Source organism: Balaenoptera physalus, assembly GCF_965194825.1.
Source record: "Balaenoptera physalus genome assembly, chromosome: 14".
Classification (NCBI taxonomy): domain Eukaryota; kingdom Metazoa; phylum Chordata; class Mammalia; order Artiodactyla; family Balaenopteridae; genus Balaenoptera; species Balaenoptera physalus.
This window is the reverse complement of record NC_138893.1, coordinates 69,821,205-69,843,228: the sequence shown is the minus strand read 5'-3', so window position 1 is coordinate 69,843,228 and position 22,024 is coordinate 69,821,205. Positions and strand designations below refer to the sequence as shown.

The following is a 22,024-nucleotide window of genomic DNA, read 5'->3' as shown; positions in this document are numbered from 1 at the left end:
CTGAAATGACTAGTATTATTTTTATCTAGCTAACATTGAATTTGGAGTTTTCATTACTTTGATAATTCTCTAGTATGCTGCTAGTTGGGTGGTTCCTTATCACATAGTATAGAAACTAGAACATGACCCTTCCGTAATTAGAACACTTTCTATTTGGGACTGCCCACATCCAGTGCTAGGCCTCCCTGTGTTTCTTTACTTTTATGATTCTGTTCCTTAAAAAGTCCTGATCAGTATTTATTCTGGCAGACATTTATTGACTGCCCCTGGGGGCTGGTGTGGAAGCCTAGGTGAGGAGGTAGGTGAAGACAGGGGAGAGGAAGGTGGTGAGGAGAGCTGTGGCTGTATTTCAGCTGTGGTTGCCCAACATGGAGTAGAGATGGGTGAATATTGCTGTGGTGAACAGTGAAGATGAGCTTTCCCAGCTTCTTAGAGACTTTGTGTGAAGGGGATAGAATGGGATGGGTTTAGGGTTTGAAGGGAAGGCACAGAAGCCCACAGAAGCGCTTGGAAAGACATGGTTAAGTGGCTGAGGCGGCACCAGGCCATAGGTCACAGCCTGAACCAGGTTCTGGCCCTGCGATCTCTTGACAGCCGCCTTCCTGACCACTCTGGAAATAGGCACTGGTGCTCCCTGGTTCTTCCTCTGCCATAGGAAATGGTGAGAGAGAATGCTACGTTTGTGAATGCTAAGCGTGTTGTGTGCGTTGGCAAAGCCAACAGCTAGTGCACCTACCTTGAGCCAAAAGTAACTGACAAAGGGACAAGATGAGGAGGGCCCCAGGCTTTTACACAAGAATGCCAGACAGCGGGTGATGACTTGCTAGACACAAATTGCACCTACTTCAAAGGTTTTTCTTGCTGCAACTATGTAAGGTCAATGGATGACTCGGGCGTTTTGGTGGTAGGTGGGTTCCTGTCGGTGTGGCCTAGAAAGAATATTGTATTCTGTAAATCACATTTGCCTTTAATTTGACTCTTTATTTGTTTGTATAGCCAAAAGAAGACCCAGAGAGCATCTCTCCTGTTTGAAGACGATGGTGACAGTGGAAGCTCTCTGTTTGGCTCTCCTCCCGCATCTGCTCCTCCTGCGACAACGGTATTCTTAACCTCTTAGGCCCAGGAAGTAACCCTGAGGTGATGTTACGTGAATACTGATGCTTCCCTCAATCAGGTCCTAAAACCTGACCTTGGAGACTGAGTCTTATGGAAAAACTCATTTGCCTGGTTTTAGATAGACATCTTCTGGTTAGTGGTATTTTACAGATGAAGCACACGTGCAAAGCCTGGAGAAAAGGATTCCATATCACGCAGCCCCTTCAGTGTCAGTTGTAGGCGTCTGAGTCTCAGGGGAGAGCAGGGGACAGCGCTGTTTCACTCCTTCTGGAGGAACTGCCGGGCTTAGCCCCGGTGGCATGGAATTCTGCTAACATTAGACCAGGCCAGTTAATGTACAGGTTATTCCTTACAGGAGCAAGTTTCCAGTACTAACGCTTTGGTCCTGGTTTATATTAATAGTGAATCAGTAAAAAGGAAGGAAGTTCTGACACAGGCTACGACATGGATGAAGCCTGAGGACATAATGCTGAGTGAAATAAGCCAGCAACAAAAAGACAAATACTGTATGATTCTACTTACACGAGGTACCTAGGGTAGTCAAATTCATAGAAACAGTAGAACTGTGATCACCAGGGGCTGAGGGGGGTGCTGGGGGATGGAGAGTTGTTTAATGGGTACAGAGTTTCAGTTTTGCAAGATGAAAAAATTCTGGAGATTGGTTGTACAGTAACGTGGATATACTTACTACTACTGAACTCTATACTTAGAAATGGTTAAGATGGTAAATGTTGTGTTTTTTATGACAAAGTTTTTTTAAAAAATTAAAAGTATGTGATGAGAAAAAAAAAAGTCCATCAGTGCCTATCTAGTCTAAATAGTCTTCCAGCGATTACATCTAAATGTCATCACTAACCATAATCGCCTAAGCTAAAAGATTTAGCAAGTCTTCATGTTTTTTATATCAAAAGGAGTATTAAGAAATGAGAGGAAGGTGGCGTTATGATAATATTTGTCCTGGGAACCTAGGGATATTGGAATCCTGTCTTTGGCCTGTCATTCATCCCTCCCCAACACATTCCCTATGTGCGTATATGTAAGTGTGTGCACACAGAACAAAGTGAGGCCAAGCAGCATTTTATTGCCAACTGGCAATTGCCAACAGCACCAAAGGAAAATTTAGAACTTCTCAGGCTAGACCCCATGGAGACCTCCGTTACCTGAGCTGGGTTAGCCTCAAAGGCCAAGAATCAAGCAAAGTCACAGCCTGCTGTTGAGGGCCTTCAACCCCAACTTCAGACCACTCTAATTGGCATGTGTTAGAGACAGAAAGACATGTAAGACAGGGAAGGAGGGATGTACCCCCCGAGATTCCCCCCATGTGGGAGCAGCCACAGAATCTAAAAAGGCAGCTCCTCCACCCTTGCTTTATGAGGAAGACTCTCCCCTTCCCACTGTGGTCATGGGTGACCATGTGCAGTCCCCGATGCCTGCACATCCCGAGGGCCATTGTACCCTAGGGGGTACAGTGAAGGAGGGAAATGGCAGTAAAGGAGCCTAGAACTTCCTCTTTTCTAGAGACCCGTACCTGGCTCTTCTTCCATATCTCCTAAATATTTTTTGTTTAAAGTTTATTTTAAATTATACAGTAATACGTGGATGCCTTCTTAAAAAAGGGTTAAAACGTGTAGAGGGAGTTCCTTGGCAGTCCAGTGGTTAGGACTTGGCGATTTCATTGCCATGACCCCAGGTTCAATCCCTGGTTGGGGAACTAAGATCCTGCAAACTGCACGGTGTGGCCCCCCACGCCCAAAAAAAGAAAGAAAGCAAAAAAAGGTAGTCAAGGTAAAAAACAAATACAAACAAATGAAAAAACATGTGTAGAGAATACAAAGTCCCCATTCCATACTCGTGCCTAGTGTAATCATTGGTAACAGTGTGTTGTCAGTGCTTTCATGCCTGTTCCTAGGCATTCTTGTCTTTTTTTATTTAAATGAGATCATGTTTTACAGTTTTATGCATCTTTTTTTTTTAAAATCCTGCAGCATGTTTTCATTTCCATAAACTCCATCTTGTTTTTGTTTTTGTTTTTGTTTTTGATTACTATATAGTATTCCACTGAATAACTACACCAGGACATGTGTGAATATTTCTCCTTTGATGGGGTAGTCATCACTGTTTCCTGCTAGTTTGTTAGGAATGATTCCTCCCGTCCCTACAGCCTTGTCATCTTTAGCCTTGACTATTGAGATAATTTCTTAACTGGCCTGTGAATGCTCCTTCTCTTCATCTCTCCTTGCCGCTACCCAAGTTATCTTCTCAAAGACCACCCGGTCCTGTCATCCCTTTGTCAAGCTGAGCCTGTAGCTGAACCTACCACGCCACCTGTAATTTCATTCAAAGTAGGCTCAGCTTTTCCACCTTCACTCGCCATGCACTCTTGGTGACTCATCCTGTCCCAAAATATTCCAGAGGAAGTTGTTGTCTCTTTTTTCTGGAAATATTCTTCATATTTTCAGACCCAGTAAAGGTGTTAACTTGTCCTATTCCCAGATCAGGCCCATGCCAGTTACTGATTTAGGGACTCTTTCCTCACCACAGTCCCATTAAGTGCACAGCTTGTAGTAAAAGCTTGCAGCACTGCCGCTGCTTCTGAGTGCTCATAAGCTTTTCTTTGAATTACCTGTACTTGCATCTCCCTAAAGTGGCTTCATGGTTAAGAGAGTCAGAAGATCTGAGTGGCTTTTCTTTGTAAATTATAAATAATAACTTCTACCCTGGATAAATGAGCAGTAATCTAATGAATTTTGAAGGTTCTGGAAATGTAAAACTTCCTTGAAACTGTAGTAATTATGATTGTTAAATAAGACAAAAGGTCAAAGATATGCATCTTAAGTAGCAGAACAGCCTGCACACCTGAGTTTTACCAGTTGTGAAATTTGATCGCCTTTAGGCAACATATAAAATATATTTTTTGTTTAGAGATCCTAGAATATTTTTAAGTAAGTTAAATGCAACTCAACTGTAAACCTATCAAGAAAATTAATTTCAGAATGAAGATGAAGAGTCAGCTTATCTTTAGGAAGATTTAAAATCAGTAGTTTGGTTGGCATTTTCCTTGGTTTAAGGACCATAGTTATATGAAGGGAGAATTTGGTCCACCGTACATCAGTCTCGTTTTTTACCTTGATCCACTTGCATCGACATTACATATAGTTTTCAGTGAGTCCAGCACATCCCACAAAAATTTTTTTCCTTTAATCACTTTGGTTTCGCTTTATTTCTTCTGAAACTCTTTTGTGGGTTTCCAGTCTTTTATTTCAAGTTCTAATGATGATGCACTTTAAGGACCGCTTTCTAACAATAACTAAAAATTTGCTTACCTTATTCTTCTTATTTATTCATAGTTTTTTCTATTATAGTCAGTCATGTTCTTCTTTATTAGTTTCCCAAACTTGTCTACCTAACTCGATTTAGATACTGCTTCAAAGCTTACTTCCTCATATCATCTAGTCTAGTTAGTAGGATAGAGTTACTGCTTTTCTCTTAAGCATTTTTGATAAGTCACTTGCCTCAAGGATGCCAGTAACTCTGGGCAAGTCACGTGACCTCAGGTTCCTAATCTCTGAAATCCTTGCCTCCCAGGTAAGGAACAGATGAGAGATGGGGCAAAGTGCTCACAAACTTGTGCTGAGCACCTGCTTCATATAAAACACCGTGACTGGCTGTGGAAGTATACTGCATGATCCTTTCAAATGAGTGGACAAAGAGATGTACGACAGCTATTAATGTAAATTAGGAGGGAAGTATAGTAAGGGCTGGGTATAGACATAAATATTCTTATCAGCGAAGCACCTGATACTTACAGAAGAGAACAGGAAAACCTTCGTGGGTGACATCTGAGCTGGGCCTTGCTTGAAAGATGAGGAGGATTTGTTTCTCCAAACAGTGCAGATCAAGCATGGAAGTGTGGAAGTTTACAATAGGTTTAAGGAATAGTGAGGATTGATGAGGTGCAGATGGATGAGAGTCATAAAGAGGGGCCAGTTGATTGTCATGTTTAGCATTTGCTTAATGCACACAGTGCAGGTTTGGGGTGGGAGATGAAGTAATGTGGTGGGTGTTTTATTTTAGCAAGACAGCTCTGGATGATGTCATACAGCTGAAAGGTAAGGGGAGGGAGGCAGAGAGGCGAGACTAATGATTGGGTGGCAGAGGTTAGGATCTAAGCCATGGCGCACACAAGGAGTTAACAGGTGCAGGGAGACAGGTGCAGACCTTGTGGGGACAGAAACTGTCTGCAAGTCTGAGGTGGTGGTGGTATTGCTTCTCCCTGTCTGTGCCCCCTTCACTGTCCTGTCCTGTCTCTCCCGACCCCAAAGTTTAGCTAATGCCTTGAACAGGACTGTGCTTCTGGCTTGTTCTATACATTGCCATGCTCGTCAGGCACACGTTTTGTTTGTTTGTTTTTGAGGATGTCATTTATTCTTCTTCTGATAGAAAAAAGAGACTGTCCCTGATGTACCACCTCTGCTGTTCAGTGATGAAGAGGAGAAGGAGGCACGGTTGGGAGTGAAACCGGTGGCTAAGAAGGCTGAGAGCGCCAAGGAGTCGTCAGAATTTGGGAGAACTAGCGTGGCTGAGGAGTCAGGAAAGGTGGACTTTTTTTTTCTTGTATAATCTGCTATTTTTGTCTCTCACGTGTTCTTGTAAAACCCACACACGCACACACATACCCTTACATTTTTCTACCACAGAAAACAAACGGCTCGTTTGTTGAAAATTTTGAAAACACTGAAAAGTATGAAGAAGAAAATCTGTGATCCTGCCATTCAGGGAGACCTTCAACATTGCTCTTGCCTCTCCGTCTCTTTTCTAGGCATATGTGCGCACACAATGATGTGCATTTTTCCCGTTTTACATTATTATGGTCATTGTGTCAGTGTCCATTTTGCCTTTCTCTGTCTCATCTCATTTTTCCTTTCGGTTTTCTCTCTGCACGTCTGTTCTTTCTGACCGGCTCTCTTCTCCGTAGTCTGTTTCCCCTTGCTCTCTTCTAATCCCACCTGTACTTAAATTACAATGACAGCTTTAAGAAGATTTTAGTTTACCAATCTTTTACATTTAGTTGATGTTGGCTGTGAATTACAGAGTGAAGTGAAATTTGGCTTTCTTCTAAAGCATTAGCTTTCTTCTCCTGGGCGGGCTGTCCTTTCCTGCAGGAGGCCTGTGGATAAGGCTGCTGGCTGCATCTGGGAATCAGCAGTTCTTTCAGTCTCTGTCTACTTTTTCTTTTTTTCTAACTTTTCTCGTACTCTCGTACTCGTGTGTGTTCAGCTATCTAGGTTTACTCTCTCTTCTAGGGCCTATGTGAAGAATGTTGCTTATACTTTTCCTGTCGAGGCTTCTTGGGGCTACAGTGATGCAAACATTTTACCTATACCTGAATCACTGTGTGACATTCTCTTCCTGTCGACGTGGACCTTTTCTATGTTGCTGTAGCCCATTTTCCCCTTGAACTCTAGCTGCTTGTTGTACTGCTGTCTCCCTTGCTTGAGGATAAGCTTTTTGAGGATTGGGGCCATGTTCGTTTTGCTCTCCATTGCATCTGTGGTGCTTAGCTTATTACCTCGCACATAGTAGGCACTTTCAAAATTACATATTTTCTTTAAAGAAGTATATATTTCCTTTATAGTTTAACCACTTTGAAATTAGGATGCACCTCACAATCAATGGCATGTTTAATTGGGAGTTGTTTTTTTTTTTTTCTTGGTAGTTCATATAGGAACAGTGATTCTTACAGTCAATGGTATCTTGCCTGAAAGGTGGTGCTTGTTGAATGAATAAACGCTGCATTTTATGATTATTTTAGAGATTCTTCTAATTGCATAATACAGTATAAGCCTTCTACAAGTTGTGTCCAATTCTGTCAATTAGGCCTCTCCCTTGGAGTTATGTGTTAGTTAAATACTAGGAAATATATGATCCGTTTCCAGTGATTGGCATTTGTGTCATACCTATGACTTTGAAGTTATTTATAGCTCATGAGCAACCTATGTGGCTCAGGGTGATAACTGATATATATGTATCTTGGTTGGAAGGAGTTGTAAATATAGGCTTTAAACTGATGGGAAAAAATCATCTTTGATTATGAATTATCTGTACTAGACTCTCCATTGGAGTGGCCGATCAAGAATTGGCCTGAGTGTTTTGTTACCTGGGAGTAGGTGTGATTAGCTGTCATGCCCTGAAACATGCAGGTGTGACAGTTACTGAATTAATGAGGAGCTTGGGAGGCCCCACAATAGAATTTTTGTTTCCAGGTGTTACTCATTTTTTTTCCTTACTATTTACATTTTCAGGAAGGATCTCTGAATGTATCTACTCAGGAAGCAGCCAAGCATTCTGATTTGTTTTCTGCATCATCCCCATTGGACAGAGGAACTAAAACTAGAACCAAAACTGTTCTTAGCTTATTTGATGAGGAAGAGGATAAAACAGAAGATCAAAACAGCTTCCAAGCTCTGAAGAAAGAAGTAGGAAAGGTGAGCAAAAAGCTGTAAAGTTTCAAATCTTTAGAAGGATAAAAGAATCTCATTTCACAGTGTCAGTCCTGTGATGTGAGTTGCTGAAGAATGGAGGGTTCCAGCTTCTTCACATTCTTACCATCACTTGTTGACTTTTTTGATAATGGCCAAGTGTCGGTGAGGATGTAAAGAAACTGGAGCCCTCATTCACTGCTGTTAGAAATGTAAAATGGTGCTGCCACTTCAGAAATCAATTTGGTGCTTCCTCAGATTCTTAAATTAAGAGTTACCACATGACCTAGCAATTCCACTCCTAGGTATATAACCAAGAGAAATTAAAACATAAGTTCACACAAAAACTTGAATGCAATGTTCCCAACAGGTATTATTTATAATAGCCAAAAGATGGAAATAACTCAAATGTCTATCAGCTGATGAATGGATAAACACAATGTGTTTTAGCCATACAATGGAATATTATTTGGCAATAAAAAGATGAATTACTGGTACATGGTACAACATAGATGAACCTTGAAAACATGCTGAATGAAAGAAGCTAGTGACAAACACATTATGTATGAATTCGTTTATTTGAAATGTCTTGAATAGGCAAATCCATAGAGATAGAAAGTAGATCAGTGGTTGCCTGGGTCTGGGGAAAGGGGTGGACAGGAATGGAGAGTGACTGCCAGTAGGTTTGGAGGTTCTTTATGGGATGATGAGAATGTTCTAAATTTAGATTGTGGTGGTATTTGCACAGCTCTGTGTGTATAGTATAAACCATTGAATTACACACTTTAAATAGGTGAATTTTATCTCAATAGAAGTATTACAAAAAGAGAAAACAGGCGATGGGCCATAGATTGCCAATAATTTTTTATAAATCAAACTGAGGATATAGTCCATGTTGATATTTACAATAAATGTTTTATGAATTTTCTTATTATACCAGTAGGATAGCCCCGTTTATAAAGGAGAGCTACACACAGTGAATATGAATAATTTGCTGTATTTTCTTCCAGTCTCTTACTGTGTTTGATTTTGTATATATGATTTTCACGGCTGTAAAACTTTGAACCTTAGTTGCTATGTTACACTAATTTTTATGTGTAATCAATAATAATTATTAGTTAATTTTTAATGTGACACATTTTGTCAGAAGTGAGTTTTTTTGTTTGTTTCTGTCTGTGGTTGTGATACTAAAGAAAGGGAAGAATTTTAGAATGTCAAGTCTGGGGCATTATAGTATCAAACCAAGTAATGTGATAGTAACTTTCAAATGTCAGATACCCTAGCAAACAGAAAGAACTTGTTTGGAATCTGAAGGTAGTGGGGTGGAAGGTGGATGGGCATAGGGGAAGGTTGGCTGATCACACCTGTGCCAGCTCTTTGGCCTAGGATGCTGGTAAGTGGAAGTTAGGGATACGTGCTTGACCACTCTGTGTAGTTTCTGGTATTAAGTCAGCTGCTGTCTCATTCTTCCCTTTGGGCATGAGATGGAGAGAACTTGTTTAACTTTATGTGTTTTCACCCCTAAAATGTTTCTCAGTATGGAACTAAGGATTGTTTTTTAAACAGTTCAGATTCAGATGCTACACAAAGGTTGAAAGATGATCTTTCCAGATTATATATATGTTATCTGTTTTTGTAAATATATTCTCCACTGTTTTTAGTATCTCCAAAGTATTCCATTATGTGACTGTGTCATTCCCCTTCTGATGGGCACTCAGGCTGTGTCCAACCTTTAGCCACTGTAAACAGAGCCACAAGGAATATCTTTGTTGTTTCATCTTTGTAGCTGTGTATTATTTCCTTGAGGTAAAGCCCTAGGAGTCTATAAAATACATGATCTTCCCTCTTTTTCCTAGAGTCCTGATCCTAATGCCCGCCCCAAGAGCACAGGTGTCTTTCAGGATGAAGAGCTCCTTTTTAGTCGCAAGCTTCAGAAGGACAATGACCCAGACGTTGACCTTTTCTCCGGCACCAAAAAAACCAGGGTCAGTTCCAAATGGTTCTCCATGTCATAGCTTTGTTATTATGTTAAATATTGTCTCTGTAACTCACCTGACTCTCTTTGTAAATTGTTTTTGTTTTGGATATTGAATTTAAGTTTTTTCTATTCTAGTTGTTAGAGCCAAGTGTTGGGAGCCTGTTTGGGGATGATGAAGATGATGATCTTTTCAGCTCTGCCAAGTCGCATCCTTTGGTATCAGACTTTTGTTCTCAATACTGCGGTGTGTGGGAAGGCTTCTGGGAAAGGAAATGAATGTCCCCTTATGTGACTAAGGAAAATGCTCACTAGTAAATGAACAGCAAATAATGTGCTCATGACGGTGTTCAGGTTGTCTCCATCTTATGTTTCCTAACGTTAAACCATTAACTAACCCAGGCTCCCTTACCGTATTACAAACCTGTTTGATTTTTAAGTTGTTCATTGAAAGACGGGTACATATGTTATGGTGACAAAATATTCATGCCTTTCAGGTGCAAAGCTATACATCTGAGTGTTAGGCCATGTGTGTCATTTCCCTCCCTTCCCCAGTAGATTTTTAAGTACTCTCTACTTTCTCTTTATCACTGAGAGGACGCCTGGTCTTTAGAACTCTATTTCTGAAATGCTGCCTTTAAATTTGTTTGTTCAACTCTCATTTGTGAAATGACTTTTAAAAGTCAGAAGCTATTTTCTCTTTTTGCATTATGACTTTTCCTTAAAATTTCTAAGATACTTGACAGACTTTGGGTATTCTTTGCTTTTGAAGATCCCAGAAAAGAAGAAGGTAGTGAAAAAAGACCACTCTGTTTCCTCTTTCAAGAACCAGAAACATCCTGAATCCACTCCAGGTATCAAAGAAAAAGGCAAATGGAAATCGGAAACACCTCAGGTTAGAACAGATCTCTTTAAGGACTTTCAGCTCTTGTTTGCATTGTAGTATAGTTTAATTGCATCATGCAGACCCGGGGTCATTCAGAGTTCTCTTAATTAAGGAGGAAAGAGCAACTAGGACTACCTCCCTTTGTTTACTTTTTTTTTTAACCCCTGCTCATTTCTCCTCTCCTCACTCCGCACTGGTTCCATGAATCTATACTTATCATTATTACTTTTGGAGTACCTGCAAATTCGATTCCAAGATAGAGTTAAGGCAGGATGAAGATCTTCCCACTAGAACTCCATTTCTCCCTTTGGGCTACCTTGGAGTAGGGCTCCACTAGAATTAAATATGAATTATATCCACTTTCTTGATTCCCTCTCTGTGTTATGTCTTCTGAGATCATTGCTATTAGGCCTCCATCCTCAGCAGTCTTCTCTGTGGCGCTCCTCCTGAGGGCAGAGCAGGGCTAGACAGTGAGTTCTGGTCCTGGCTTACAGCTGTTCCCGGATGTCTCATTGAGGCCTCAGTGTTCTGAGCTGTGAAAATGAGGCACTAGGACTCGCACATCTCCAGCGACTCAAGTCTCAGCTTCTTTTCCTTCTAGAACTAGTGCATTAGGCTTGGGTGAATTTCTGTGTGCTCTGTAATATTTGCTGTGTGAGGTAACCAGTATGGTAATGTTTCCAGCTGGTCCACTTTTGGGGCTCTGATACACTATAATTCTTATGAATCTTATTCATGATCTTTGTCTCCCTTTCCTCCACGTGTGGTCTTACAGCCTTCCACTTACACAATGGATAAGGAAGCACAAATGAAGTAACGTTAGTGAAATGTTTTGAGGCCCCAGAAGAGATTTGAATGCCTTTCCCATTATAGAATTATAGAAACCAACAGCTTTGTTCCATCTCAGATTTATTTTCAGGCATATGTGTAATCCAAGAGACACTTTTCTATTTCCTCAATGGATTTTTAACTGAATGTAATTTCACACAGGACTCACCAGGTCCCGCTCCATTTAAAACCAAAGAGCCATCCCCTCGGATCTGGAAAATTCAAGTAATTATAACGTGTCTGGAACCTTCATTGCCTGCCTTGTGGCATCTGTAAACTTTCTTGGGTTTTCCTTTTGTCAGCTGTTGCCAGGCATTTTCTCATCTCTTCCCCACCCTCTGGTTGTTGCTTCCTGCGTGCTGCGTCTGTAACATCTCTTCTTTGGTCCTGTGGTGGGCACAGGGGTATAGCCCTCTGTTTTAATTCTAAGACTAGATCAGGAGACTTCCCTGCCTTTCTCTTTCTCCTCTCGTATTATATATTACGTACACCGAGTCTTTCGTCATGTGTCACAGTAATAAGAGTAGACTGTTGTGTTTAAGAAAACATACAGAGTAAGTTTCATTTTTCTTCTTTAGGCAAATTTAGCAATTAACCCAGCAGCCTTGCTGCCTACAGCGGCTCCCCAGATCTCTGGAATGAAGTCTGTTTTGCCAGAATTGGGTGTTCCTTCATCTGAACCTGGGAGAAGCCACAGTCTGGAAAGTGTGCCCACTCTTCCCGGGAGTGGGGAGGCCGGCGTGAGTTTTGACCTTCCAGCTCAGGCAGACACCTTACACAGTGCGAACAAGGTGATGAAACCACCTTTGCTTGCTTGCCTGCTTTTTTTTAAAACCAGAAGAGTTTGTATGTTTCTTCCGAGTTCATCAGTTGCACACGATAGGCTGACCCCGATTCCTCATTTGAAGGAGGCGCCTCATCTTTCCTTGAGCCTCTCCGCCCTCCTTCCACCTCCCTAGTTCTGTGTCCACTCTTCCACTGCCTGCCTTTGTTACATTTACATTCTGCCCAATAGCTAGCTCACTAGCTCCTGGCTGCCACCCGGAGGCCTTCTAAACACTGAGCAGATCATGTCCTTACTGTTTGCTTCCTCTGCCGTCTCCTTACTGCTCAAAGGAGGACGTTCAAGCTCCTTGGTTTGGTATTAAAGCCATTTACAGTCTGTGCTAACCGAAGCTTCCAGCTTTCCCACCAGTCACCCCACACTGTCAGCCTAAGTCCAGTCACCAGGAACCATTCCCCAAACACACATGCCCCAGCGTGCTGCTGCCATCAGCTCGTGCCACTTCCTCTGTCAGGAATGCTCTTCCTCATCGACAGCTCTGCACAAACTTCACAGTTTCTGTGACATTTCCCCTCCTGCCCCTGTCCTGGGCTCCCTCTCTGAGATCCCGTGGCAATTATGGTCCTGTCACACTGTTCCATAGGACTGTGGACTTGTGCTGGATGGACCATGAACTCTTCGAGGTTTTACTTTTATTTCAATTGGTTCTCTTTTCTTCTATCCAGTCTTCCTTCTCTAAAAAAATCTTAGCTGTTATCTGAGTAATCAACAGTACTGAGGATGACCCTGCAAATACGCTCATTTCCAGTGTTTCCAAACCTGTTTTACTTATGAAGAATAAAACATCCCTCCTTTCTTTTTTTTCTGTTAGCTTATTTTGTTGTTGTTAAGTTTAAATTGTTCCTGAAATAATTCGTGAAATTTCCTCGACATAGGCAAGGTACAGTTAAGTACGTTGCCCAAAGTACAGTTAAGTACTTTGCCCAAAGTGCAGTTACGTACTTTGCCCAAAGTGCAGTTAAGTACTTTGTCCAAAGTAGCTTGTGCCTTCTTAAAACTACTTGATGGTATATGTTGGAAAATATTACAAATACTGCACTATTGCTAATAAGTGACTCATATTTTGAGGTTATATTGAAAGTTCTGATTCCTAAGCCACATTTTTTTACGTGATATATTTAAAATTTGGATTTAGTGTTTGTTGAAGAAAAGAGCATCTGAGATTACCTTTCTGTCTTTATCATCTTATCTCCCTGTTTCTGGAGCCTGATTTTAGGCTAGCCCCCAGTAAAGCTTATTGTTAGAATCCCCCTGATTCTTTCTCGTTTTGAAAGATACCCACATTTAAACTTAGGGCAGAGAAGGAAGGGTCCAGGGAGCACTGTGGGACACAGGGCAGTGTGGCACGAGCAGTGTGGCTTCCAGTGGCAGATGAAGCCTTTTGTATCAAATTGAACAGAAATTGCCCTCAAAAGACTCAAAAATGGGGGACACTGAAGGATTAAGAATGAGTCTTAGAGTACTAGGAGCTCTTAAACGCCTTTCGAAATCTTTAAGAAATAACCTCTTCTGTCTTAGATAATATCTCGATTGAGGGGAACCTGACAACCTAACAGTATCTTGAGTTGCTGATGATTTGCTATGTTAGTTTTGAGCACCTTTTAAAAAACCATCAGGTCAGCATGTGGTTTTTGCCATTGCAGACCCGGGTCAAAGTGAGAGGAAAGCGCAGACCACAAACACGCGCAGCTCGGCAGTTGGCTGCCCAGGAGTCCAGTGAGGCTGAGGACATGAGTATCCCCAGGGGATTTGTTGGACAATTGGCAGATGGCATCATTTCACCAGATGGTCATCAACCACAGCCCAGGGCAGCTGGTGGAGAAGACAGCTCTGAGGAGGCCGTGGCAGCTGCCATTCCAACTTGGGCAGGTGGTCCTGTGCTTGGGACAGACAGAAACCCCTTTGTGAAATCTCTGGGTCAACCTCTTGAGGATGACCTTTTTGATTCTGGAGATATCTTTTCCAAGGGCATTGCATCTCAGTCCACGGGGAGAAGAAAAGCCAAGGTGAAGGCAGCAGACAGCCTGGCCAACCCGGCAGGGGGAAGTAAAGAAAAAAGCCCCATGTTTCCTGCTCTCAGTGAGGCAGGCAGTGATGATGATCTCTTTCAGTCTGTTAAACCAAAACCAGCAAAGAAAACAAATCCTTTCCCTCTCCTGGAAGATGAGGACGATCTCTTTACAGACCAGAAAGGCAAGAAGAATGAGTCAAAATCCAACAGTCAGCAGGATGTTATCTCAAAAGCACAAGATATTTTTGAGGTAGGTGATAGGACATAACAATACATTTTTGTGCGGGGTTCTTTGTTAAGGAAAATACCTAATTGGGTCATTTGAGCCATAGATTGCATTAAACCTGTTTGGTTGCTGCCCTGTATCTACTTGCTTAGTAATTATAATTAGGTTCTGTTATTAATAACTCTGAAACTTATTCAGAAGTGGTTTTCTGTTTCTGGCCATAACTATTGATGCAAGTCTTGGTTTTTATAGTTTTTATCTGGCTATTGCTGCAGTCAGCATAGATAAAGTAGCATCTCTACAGCTTGAGTGTTTAACCTCTGGTTCTTGGGGAAACAGGCCCTGGCTGGAGCTGATGATTTAACGCAGGCGGTAAGGCCTTCAGTGACACTCTTCGGGCAGATGTTTATTGAGCATCTGGGAAGTGGAAGCACAAGGTGAACTAGGACCAGTGCTCTGCTCCCCAGAGCTCTCAGGGAGGGGAATTGGATATAGACAGAGCCGCATATAAATAACGTTTTCAGGTAATGTTAAGGGCCTTAAAGAAAACAACCCAGGGCAGTGGGGCAGAGCAATGGGTTGAGGTGGGAGGTACTCCTTCAGGTAGGACTGGTAGAGAAGGGCTCTCTGTACGGCTCGAGTTTTAGCTGGGACTAGGAGAAAGAGAAGGACCATGCCAGGCGGAGATCTGGAGCAGCACATTCCAGATAGAGGGGCAGCTCGCATGGCTGTTCCAGAGCCCTGTGGCAGTTTGCATTTCTACAACTTGTTGAAATTAGTGTGTGTAGTAAAGTAAAAACTTGATTTAAAATTGTTTTGCTTGTTTTTTGGCTTATAAGGATGATATATTTGCTACAGAAGCAATGAAAGCCTCACAAAAAACAAGAGAGAAGGAAAGAACATTTGACTCCAACTTGTTTGATGATAACATTGATATCTTTGCTGACCTAACTGTAAAACCAAAAGAAAAGTCCAAAAAGAAAGTGGAAGCTAAGTCTATATTTGACGATGATATGGGTAAGTTTAGTTTTCTATACATGACAGAGAGAGTCATTACTGTTCAGCGACTTGATATTTCTCCTGCTACCTTTGTCTTGACCCTTTCCTGGAAAATGTTCCCCAGTGGGTTTCCTTTGACTTGCATTATACTCCTGAGATAGACTGAGGGTGGATAAGTAAATGGCCTAGTCATTTTGGTGAAACAATGTTTTGTTATGATGGATATCAAGGAGTTTGAAGGAGCCCAGAGTTTGACTTTCAAGTATAATTTAGCTTTTTTCTTAGTGTGCCCCCTGCCAATCATCTATGACAAATCTGAACACTGATGTCATGAAAGGAGGATCAGAAACTACCCCACATGCTGAAGTAGGCTGAGGTGGCTGCCTCGGGTGTGATGCAGTTCTAGCTGGAGAGTGAGCGTTAGTGGTTCGGAGAATTGGAGGGGCAGTGCAGGAGGAGAGCAGGACTGTATAGGAAAGCAGGCTGTAACTCAGACTTTACCTCTCACCAAAGATCTTCTGTGTTTGTAAACATGTTCATTTTCTCTCCATAGTATAATGTCTACTTTATTAACGGGCAAGCCAAATGCCCCGTAACCCGAAATGTAGGGCTTCTGATATGTCCTGTGTTAGTGCATAGGACTCGAGCTGAGGCCATATACACTTCCTACTCGCCCACCTCCTCTCTCCCAGTCTGGACCTTGGGGTTAACTGGGAGAAAGCTGGTACTGCAAAGCCACACTTTTTCGACTCCCCAAGCAAGTGTGCTCTGTCTCTACCTGCTTCCCACTACAAGGTACAGAAGAGACTTTATTACAAAAAAAGTAATACATGTTATAATAGATTAATACTATTTGTAAAATGTAAAAAGTAAAAAGCTAGCCTTAGAGGTAACTATTATTGAGAGTTTGGTGTGTCCCCTTTGAGACATGGTGACAGTAATAGAGGTTTGTATACATATAAATGTATACTTATTTTTTCAGTGTTTTCCCATGTCAGTACATAGAGATCTACTTCCTTGTTTTTAGTAGTTGTGTACTGTTGCTTTATATTTAGCCGTTAGCCTATTGAGAGTGATCTAGATTGTTTCTCCATTTTCTCTGTTACAAATGATGCCATAATCTTTAACATTTGTACATACATATCTTTATGTACACATGCTAAAATCTCAGTAGAATAGAATCCTAGCAGTAACATTACTGGGTTACTATCATTACTGAGTAAAATGAGTCATGGAGCATTAGAGTCAGTGAAACATTAAACACAAATGTAGTCATAAAGACTTACACGCTTAGCATTTAGGTGCTGCAAACAGATGCATTTATTCTGAAAGAGGGTGACCTGTGTTGGATTTCCCTTTGCTTATTTTTAGTGCCTTTCCCTTTTAAAATCCAGTGGGAAAAGAATGTAGAAATAAGTATAATGCATAGATGGTAAAGTCAGGGGCTGGATTGGAGATTCAGTTATCTTTCCACTTTTCCTCTCCTGCATGTGCACACACACAGCTTTGTAGCTGAGAAAATTATGTGCAGAGAGAAAATGTAACTTGTATGTGATCATAAAACTTAGTAGCAGGGGCTTCCCTGGTGGCGCAGTGGTTGAGAATCTGCCTGCCAATGCAGGGGACACGGGTTCGAGCCCTGGTCTGGGGAGATCCCATATACCGCGGAGCAACTAGGCCCGTGAGCCACAACTACTGAGCCTGCACGTCTGGAGCCTGTGCTCCACAACGAGAGGCCGCGATAGTGAGAGGCCCGCGCACCGCGATGAAGAGTGGCCCCCGCTTGCCGCAACTAGAGAAAGCCCTCGCACAGAAACGAAGACCCAACACAGCCAAAAATAAATAAATAAATAAAAATTCATCCACATTAAAAAAAAAAGATAATAATAATAATAAAAAAAAACTTAGTAGCAGAGCCAGGTCCAGAATCTAAGAGGCTTGGCTCTATCTTAGTGTTTTTTGGTATCCCATACTGTTATCAGACTTGAGTCTTTGGTTGTTTGTGTAGATATGTCTTAAAAGCACCCATTTTCTTGCCTATTCAGCAACTCTTTTTTTTTTTTTTTTCTTTTTCTTTTTTTTCCTTTTTAAAGATGATATCTTCTCCTCTGGTATCCAGGCTAAGACAACCAAACCAAAAAGTCGATCTTCACAGACAGTGCCTGAATCAAGATCTGAACAGAAGGTGTCCAACATATTTGATGATCCCTTGAACGCCTTTGGAGGCCAGTAGAGTGTACAGGGTATCCTTCAGCTACATCCTTGAGTTAATGATGCTGTCTTCTGTGCTCACTGTCTTAACTGAATTATAAAAAGCATATACTGAAACAGCTAGCTCACTTCTTACCCAATGTACTTAGTATTTTTCTGTACTGGTTTTAATCATGCTTAATACTGCCAAACAGAAATAAATGTTTCACTGTTTTGTTATTGTTTTTGCTTTTTAACCATATTTCGATTAGCCTTGGTGGGGCCATGGTTTAGGGTCATTAGAAAAGAAACCTATTTGTGCCTTTCATGGGTGGGCAGGGACTCCCAGAGGTAGAAAATGCCAGACAGATGACCAGGAGTCTTCCCTACATGTATGGGAGCCCTAACTTAAAACCAGGGCACTTGATAGAGGAAGAGGATGAGAGATTATATACTTCATGAGTCTTTGTAATAGGAGAGGAGGTTTTCTCTCATTCCACTGAATTCTGAAGATGCCTCTATAGGTCCACCAAAGCAAGGTTTGGCAAACTGTAGTCCTCTACTGTCTGTTTTTGTAAATAAAGTTTTATTGGAAAGAACCATGCCCATTCATTTATGTATTGTCTATGGCGGTTTTCACCCTACCTCCAATGCCAGAGTTGAGTAGTTGTGTCAGAGACTGGATGGCCTACAGAGTCTAAGATGTTTTCTTTGTGGCCCTTTACAGAAACAATTTGCTGACCCTTGCTCTAAGGCATCCATTTCCATTCCTTGGAGCTTTGCATTATTTTTTGAAAGAGGCAGAATGAACCCAGATAACGGTAGGAAGAAGTGCTGAGGATGGAAATGCCAGCTTCTAGAGCACCAGTGTTTCATAGAACTCTGCACTGATGGGAATGTTCTACAACTGTGTTGTCCATTGTGGATGGCTGACCAACTCCCACCTCACCCCCCGCCCTTCTAGTCTGTTTTCCTGTGCTGTGCCATCTTGCTCATGAGTATTCAATCTGTAACCATGGCACAATCTTGTAAGCAGACCCAGTTGGCTTCACCAATTCTGAAGCCAGTAACTTCTTCCTTGGTTACTTTTAAGGTTAAATTGGGAATTGCTCATAGTCAGAGATTTTGTATAGCTCTCACACATCAACTGTTTGTCCAGCTCTGCTGTGAGAATGACCCAACAGCAGAAGAGGGTACATACTAGCTGCCTATTCCTTTTCCCTATCCCTTTAGTGCATCTTCCTTCTGTCCCTTAGGTTACTTGTGTACAGTTTCCTGTTCTGAGTCTGAGCCCAATGTGTGATCTGACTCAGTAAGCATTTGTTAAACATGTTTTTCTTTTGGAATGATCAAATCTGCTGACCCATCATTAGGAATGATTCCAGGGAATTCAGGAGACAATAGAGTTAGAAAATAGGCAAATTGCTATTTTGAGAGGGTTGAAAGGGGGAGGGAACTTAACACTCACTGGACCGATGGTAGGCACTTTTCATGTCAGTCTCCTTAACTTACCAGATAGGTATTGTCCTCATTTCACAGATGAGGCTAAAATCTGGAAGCAGAGTGGACTAGTGGAACAAGTTTGGATTTTTTTATTGAGACCTAGATTTAAATCTGCCACTTAGAGCTGTTTGAGTATAGGCAGATTGTTTTACCTTTCTTAGCTTCTGTTTCCTTCTTTGTCAAGTAGGGGTTTCAGTACCCACCTTGCAGGATTAGTGATGGGACAGAATATGCAAAGATCCTTGTTAACTATCTGGCACTTGAAGCACTTGAAACATGGTAGATGATGATGGTGAGAATGAATGAACTGGCCAAGGTAGCAGAGCTTCCAGTGTTGGAACCCAAGGCTTTAAGCTCATCCACCTGACTCCAAAGCTCCTCTCAGTTCCGCCTGACTGAGAGGGGTGGCAGATTTTAGAAACTAAGGTTTTGCTTCAGTAAGATTCATTTCATCACAGGCACTCATTTAAGAATTTAGTATACAAAGATAATAATCATCTCTCTGTCCTCACGGGGCTCCAGTCAACTCAGTATTAGAGTTTAAGAAGGAACCAGTGGCAAGAGAGCCTGAAGATGAGAGAAAGCACAGTCCCTTATCATATACCTCGGTGTATACTCAATGGTTTGTTGAATTATGGAGATAATTTCGTGGGTGGGGTCTCAGAGGAGAGTAAGAAAGGACAGGCAATGGAGATTAGGCATTGGGGTTCATTTTAGACTGGTTCCTCCGAGTCACAAGATGATAAGTGAAGCTGCAGTGAGAGGGAGATTACTGTTCATTGTCAGTTGAGTAATCCACCTAGTAAAATAGTAGGCCAGGAGGGCTGGAAAATCCGTAAGCCTTGGATTTAGAATACCTACAGGAAATGAAGATAAAAAGAAGCAGTGGGGGCCCATGTCAGGCTGGAAGGTTTGTGTTGTCTGTTATGGTGTGCACCTGAGCTCAACAGCTTGGGAATTAGAGCTGGAGAAGAAAAAAAAAGGGTGGCTGGGCATAGCCGACGCTGCGATTTGACAACCCAAGGTACCCACTCAATTTCAACTCCACAATTCTCAGTAAATTGGATGAGGAATAAATGGATAAGATCTACAGAGCTTGTTTGCTTTCGCCCTTGCTTTCAACCAGGCATGGCAATGTCCCCATGTTTCAGATGAGGTACGTGAGACCAGAAACGTTAGGGGTCAATAAAGCGCAGGAAGAGTGATTTGTTTAAGGCAGGCCGGCCTGGACCGCACTAGAAGTGCACAGGCTCTGGAAAGGCCACCGACGGGGACTATCCCCCCAGCACGTCGGGCACCTCTAAGAGCGCCTTAGGTTGGTCTCAGGGAGGGTGCTGTCTATACTCTCCTTCGGCCACAGGCCAACCCCACCGTTCCCAGAAGCCTGTGCGACTGGTCTCCAGCCCGCCCGCTTCGGCCCTAGTCAGCAGGCCACTGTTAGTAATACAGGATTAACATCCGGGCCTCTCCTAACCACCAACCACCACCGAACGCAAAAGAAGCCCCAGCTCCCGAGCAACCGCAGGCGTCCGGAGGACAGGTCCCGCCCCCGCCCCCGCTGATTGGAGGGCGACGCGAGCACCGGCGAGCGATTGGTACGCGGTGTCACAAAGGGGCGGGGGCGCGGCGACCACTGAGCGTTGCTCTTCGGTGCCTGCCGCGGCGTCGCTCGTGGGGCCGCACCTCCTTACGGGCCTGCCGGCGGGCGAGGTACTGGACGAAAGCCGGTGAGGGCAAGCGGGCCGGATGGGGAGGGCGCCCAGGGCCGCGGGCCGCTGAGCCGGGCCGCGCTGCCGTCGCTGGCCTCCTGGCCGCGCCCCCTCCGTCGCCGCCGCTGCCCCGATACCGGCGCGGCGGGCCGCCTTCGCGGAGGAGACAGCCTCCACTTTCCGTCCCTCCGCGAGCGCGACGCGGGGTGCCCCGCCCCGCCCGACAGGTGCTGCCCTCCGAGTCGCGGATTCTGACGCGGAGCCTGACCGCTGCCGTTCTGATCTGGCCCGTGCGTCTGGGTAGCCGGAGTTTATCCTGGAGGAGCACGGGCTGCGCAGGTGACTCCGTTCTCTTCAAGTGTCTAACACTGAAGGCTGGAGGAGGCGTTGGCTCCGAAGGATTTCACAGTCCCTCTAGGAAATTGATTTCAGAGTTTAGGGGACATGATGTGGTGGATATAATTCTGAAGCTTGTATTTAAAACTTAGGTATATTTCCAGGCTTTAGTAAAAACGGTTCATTAAGAGTCGGTATTTTTAAGGACTGTAAAACATGCTGGCTCCGTTTATGTCGGAGGAAGAGTTTAAAAGAAATGCTCTGATTCCAGGGAATTGGCTGTTCTTTAGAACAGAGGATAAAGCTGATTCCGAGTTACTGAAATTATTCAGCACTGTTATCGCATTACCTGTCTTTAACTTCCCTTTCATCTTTGATGGTTGTGTTTTAAGAACTTTTTCAGAAGGAAGGAGAGAAATGTTTTGGAAATTGATTTAGAAACGTTTTTTGATGCCATTACTCTTTTTTTCCCCATGATCTTTTTTTTATCTAACATCTTTATAGGAGTATAATTGCTTTACAATGGTGCGTTAGTTTCTGCTTTATAACAAAGTGAATCAGCTATACATATACGTATATCCCCATATCCCCTCCCTCTTGCGTCTCCCTCCCACCCTCCCTATCCCACCCCTCTAGGTGGTCACAAAGCACCGAGCTGATCTCCCTGTGCTATGCGGCTGCTTCCCACTAGCTATTTTACATTTGGTAGTGTATATATGTCCATGCCACTCTCTCACTTCGTCCCAGCTTCCCCTTCCCCCTCTCCGTGTCCTCAAGTCCATTCTCTACGTCTGCGTCTTTATTCCTGTCCTGCCCCTAAGTTCTTCAGAACTTTTTTTTTTAATTCCATATATATGTTTAACATACAGTATTTGTTTTTCTTTCTAACTTACTCTGTATGACAGTCTCTAGGTCCATGCAT

General features: G+C 42.8%; 2 protein-coding genes across 20 annotated transcripts in view; both read left to right on the top strand.

The window, feature by feature from the left end:
• The window catches only part of LOC309642247 (WASH complex subunit 2-like), a 56,254-nt gene extending 38,101 nt beyond the window's left edge, over positions 1–18,153 (top strand). For 7 of the 15 annotated variants that reach the window (XM_082423462.1, XM_082423461.1, XM_082423464.1 and 4 more), the window contains 11 exons: positions 997–1,099; positions 5,557–5,712; positions 7,419–7,601; positions 9,452–9,580; positions 9,709–9,789; positions 10,343–10,465; positions 11,447–11,509; positions 11,863–12,075; positions 13,772–14,389; positions 15,205–15,382; positions 17,458–18,153. In XM_082423462.1, coding sequence (XP_082279588.1) covers positions 997–1,099; positions 5,557–5,712; positions 7,419–7,601; positions 9,452–9,580; positions 9,709–9,789; positions 10,343–10,465; positions 11,447–11,509; positions 11,863–12,075; positions 13,772–14,389; positions 15,205–15,382; positions 17,458–17,597 — 1,987 coding nt within the window. In that variant the 3' untranslated portion in view covers positions 17,598–18,153. The remainder of the gene's footprint in view (positions 1–996; positions 1,100–5,556; positions 5,713–7,418; positions 7,602–9,451; positions 9,581–9,708; positions 9,790–10,342; positions 10,466–11,446; positions 11,510–11,862; positions 12,076–13,771; positions 14,390–15,204; positions 15,383–17,457) is intronic. The other 8 variants (XM_082423467.1, XM_082423466.1, XM_082423465.1 and 5 more) reach the window with 5 other exon arrangements.
• A 2,526-nt stretch (positions 18,154–20,679) lies between these two features.
• ZFAND4 (zinc finger AN1-type containing 4) overlaps positions 20,680–22,024 on the top strand; it is an 80,509-nt gene continuing 79,164 nt past the window's right edge. For 3 of the 5 annotated variants that reach the window (XM_082423482.1, XM_082423480.1, XM_082423486.1), the window contains exon 1: positions 20,969–21,105. The gene's annotated coding sequence lies outside the window, so the exon portion shown is untranslated. Of the gene's footprint in view, positions 21,106–22,024 lie in introns of all 5 variants that reach the window. The other 2 variants (XM_082423483.1, XM_082423481.1) reach the window with 2 other exon arrangements.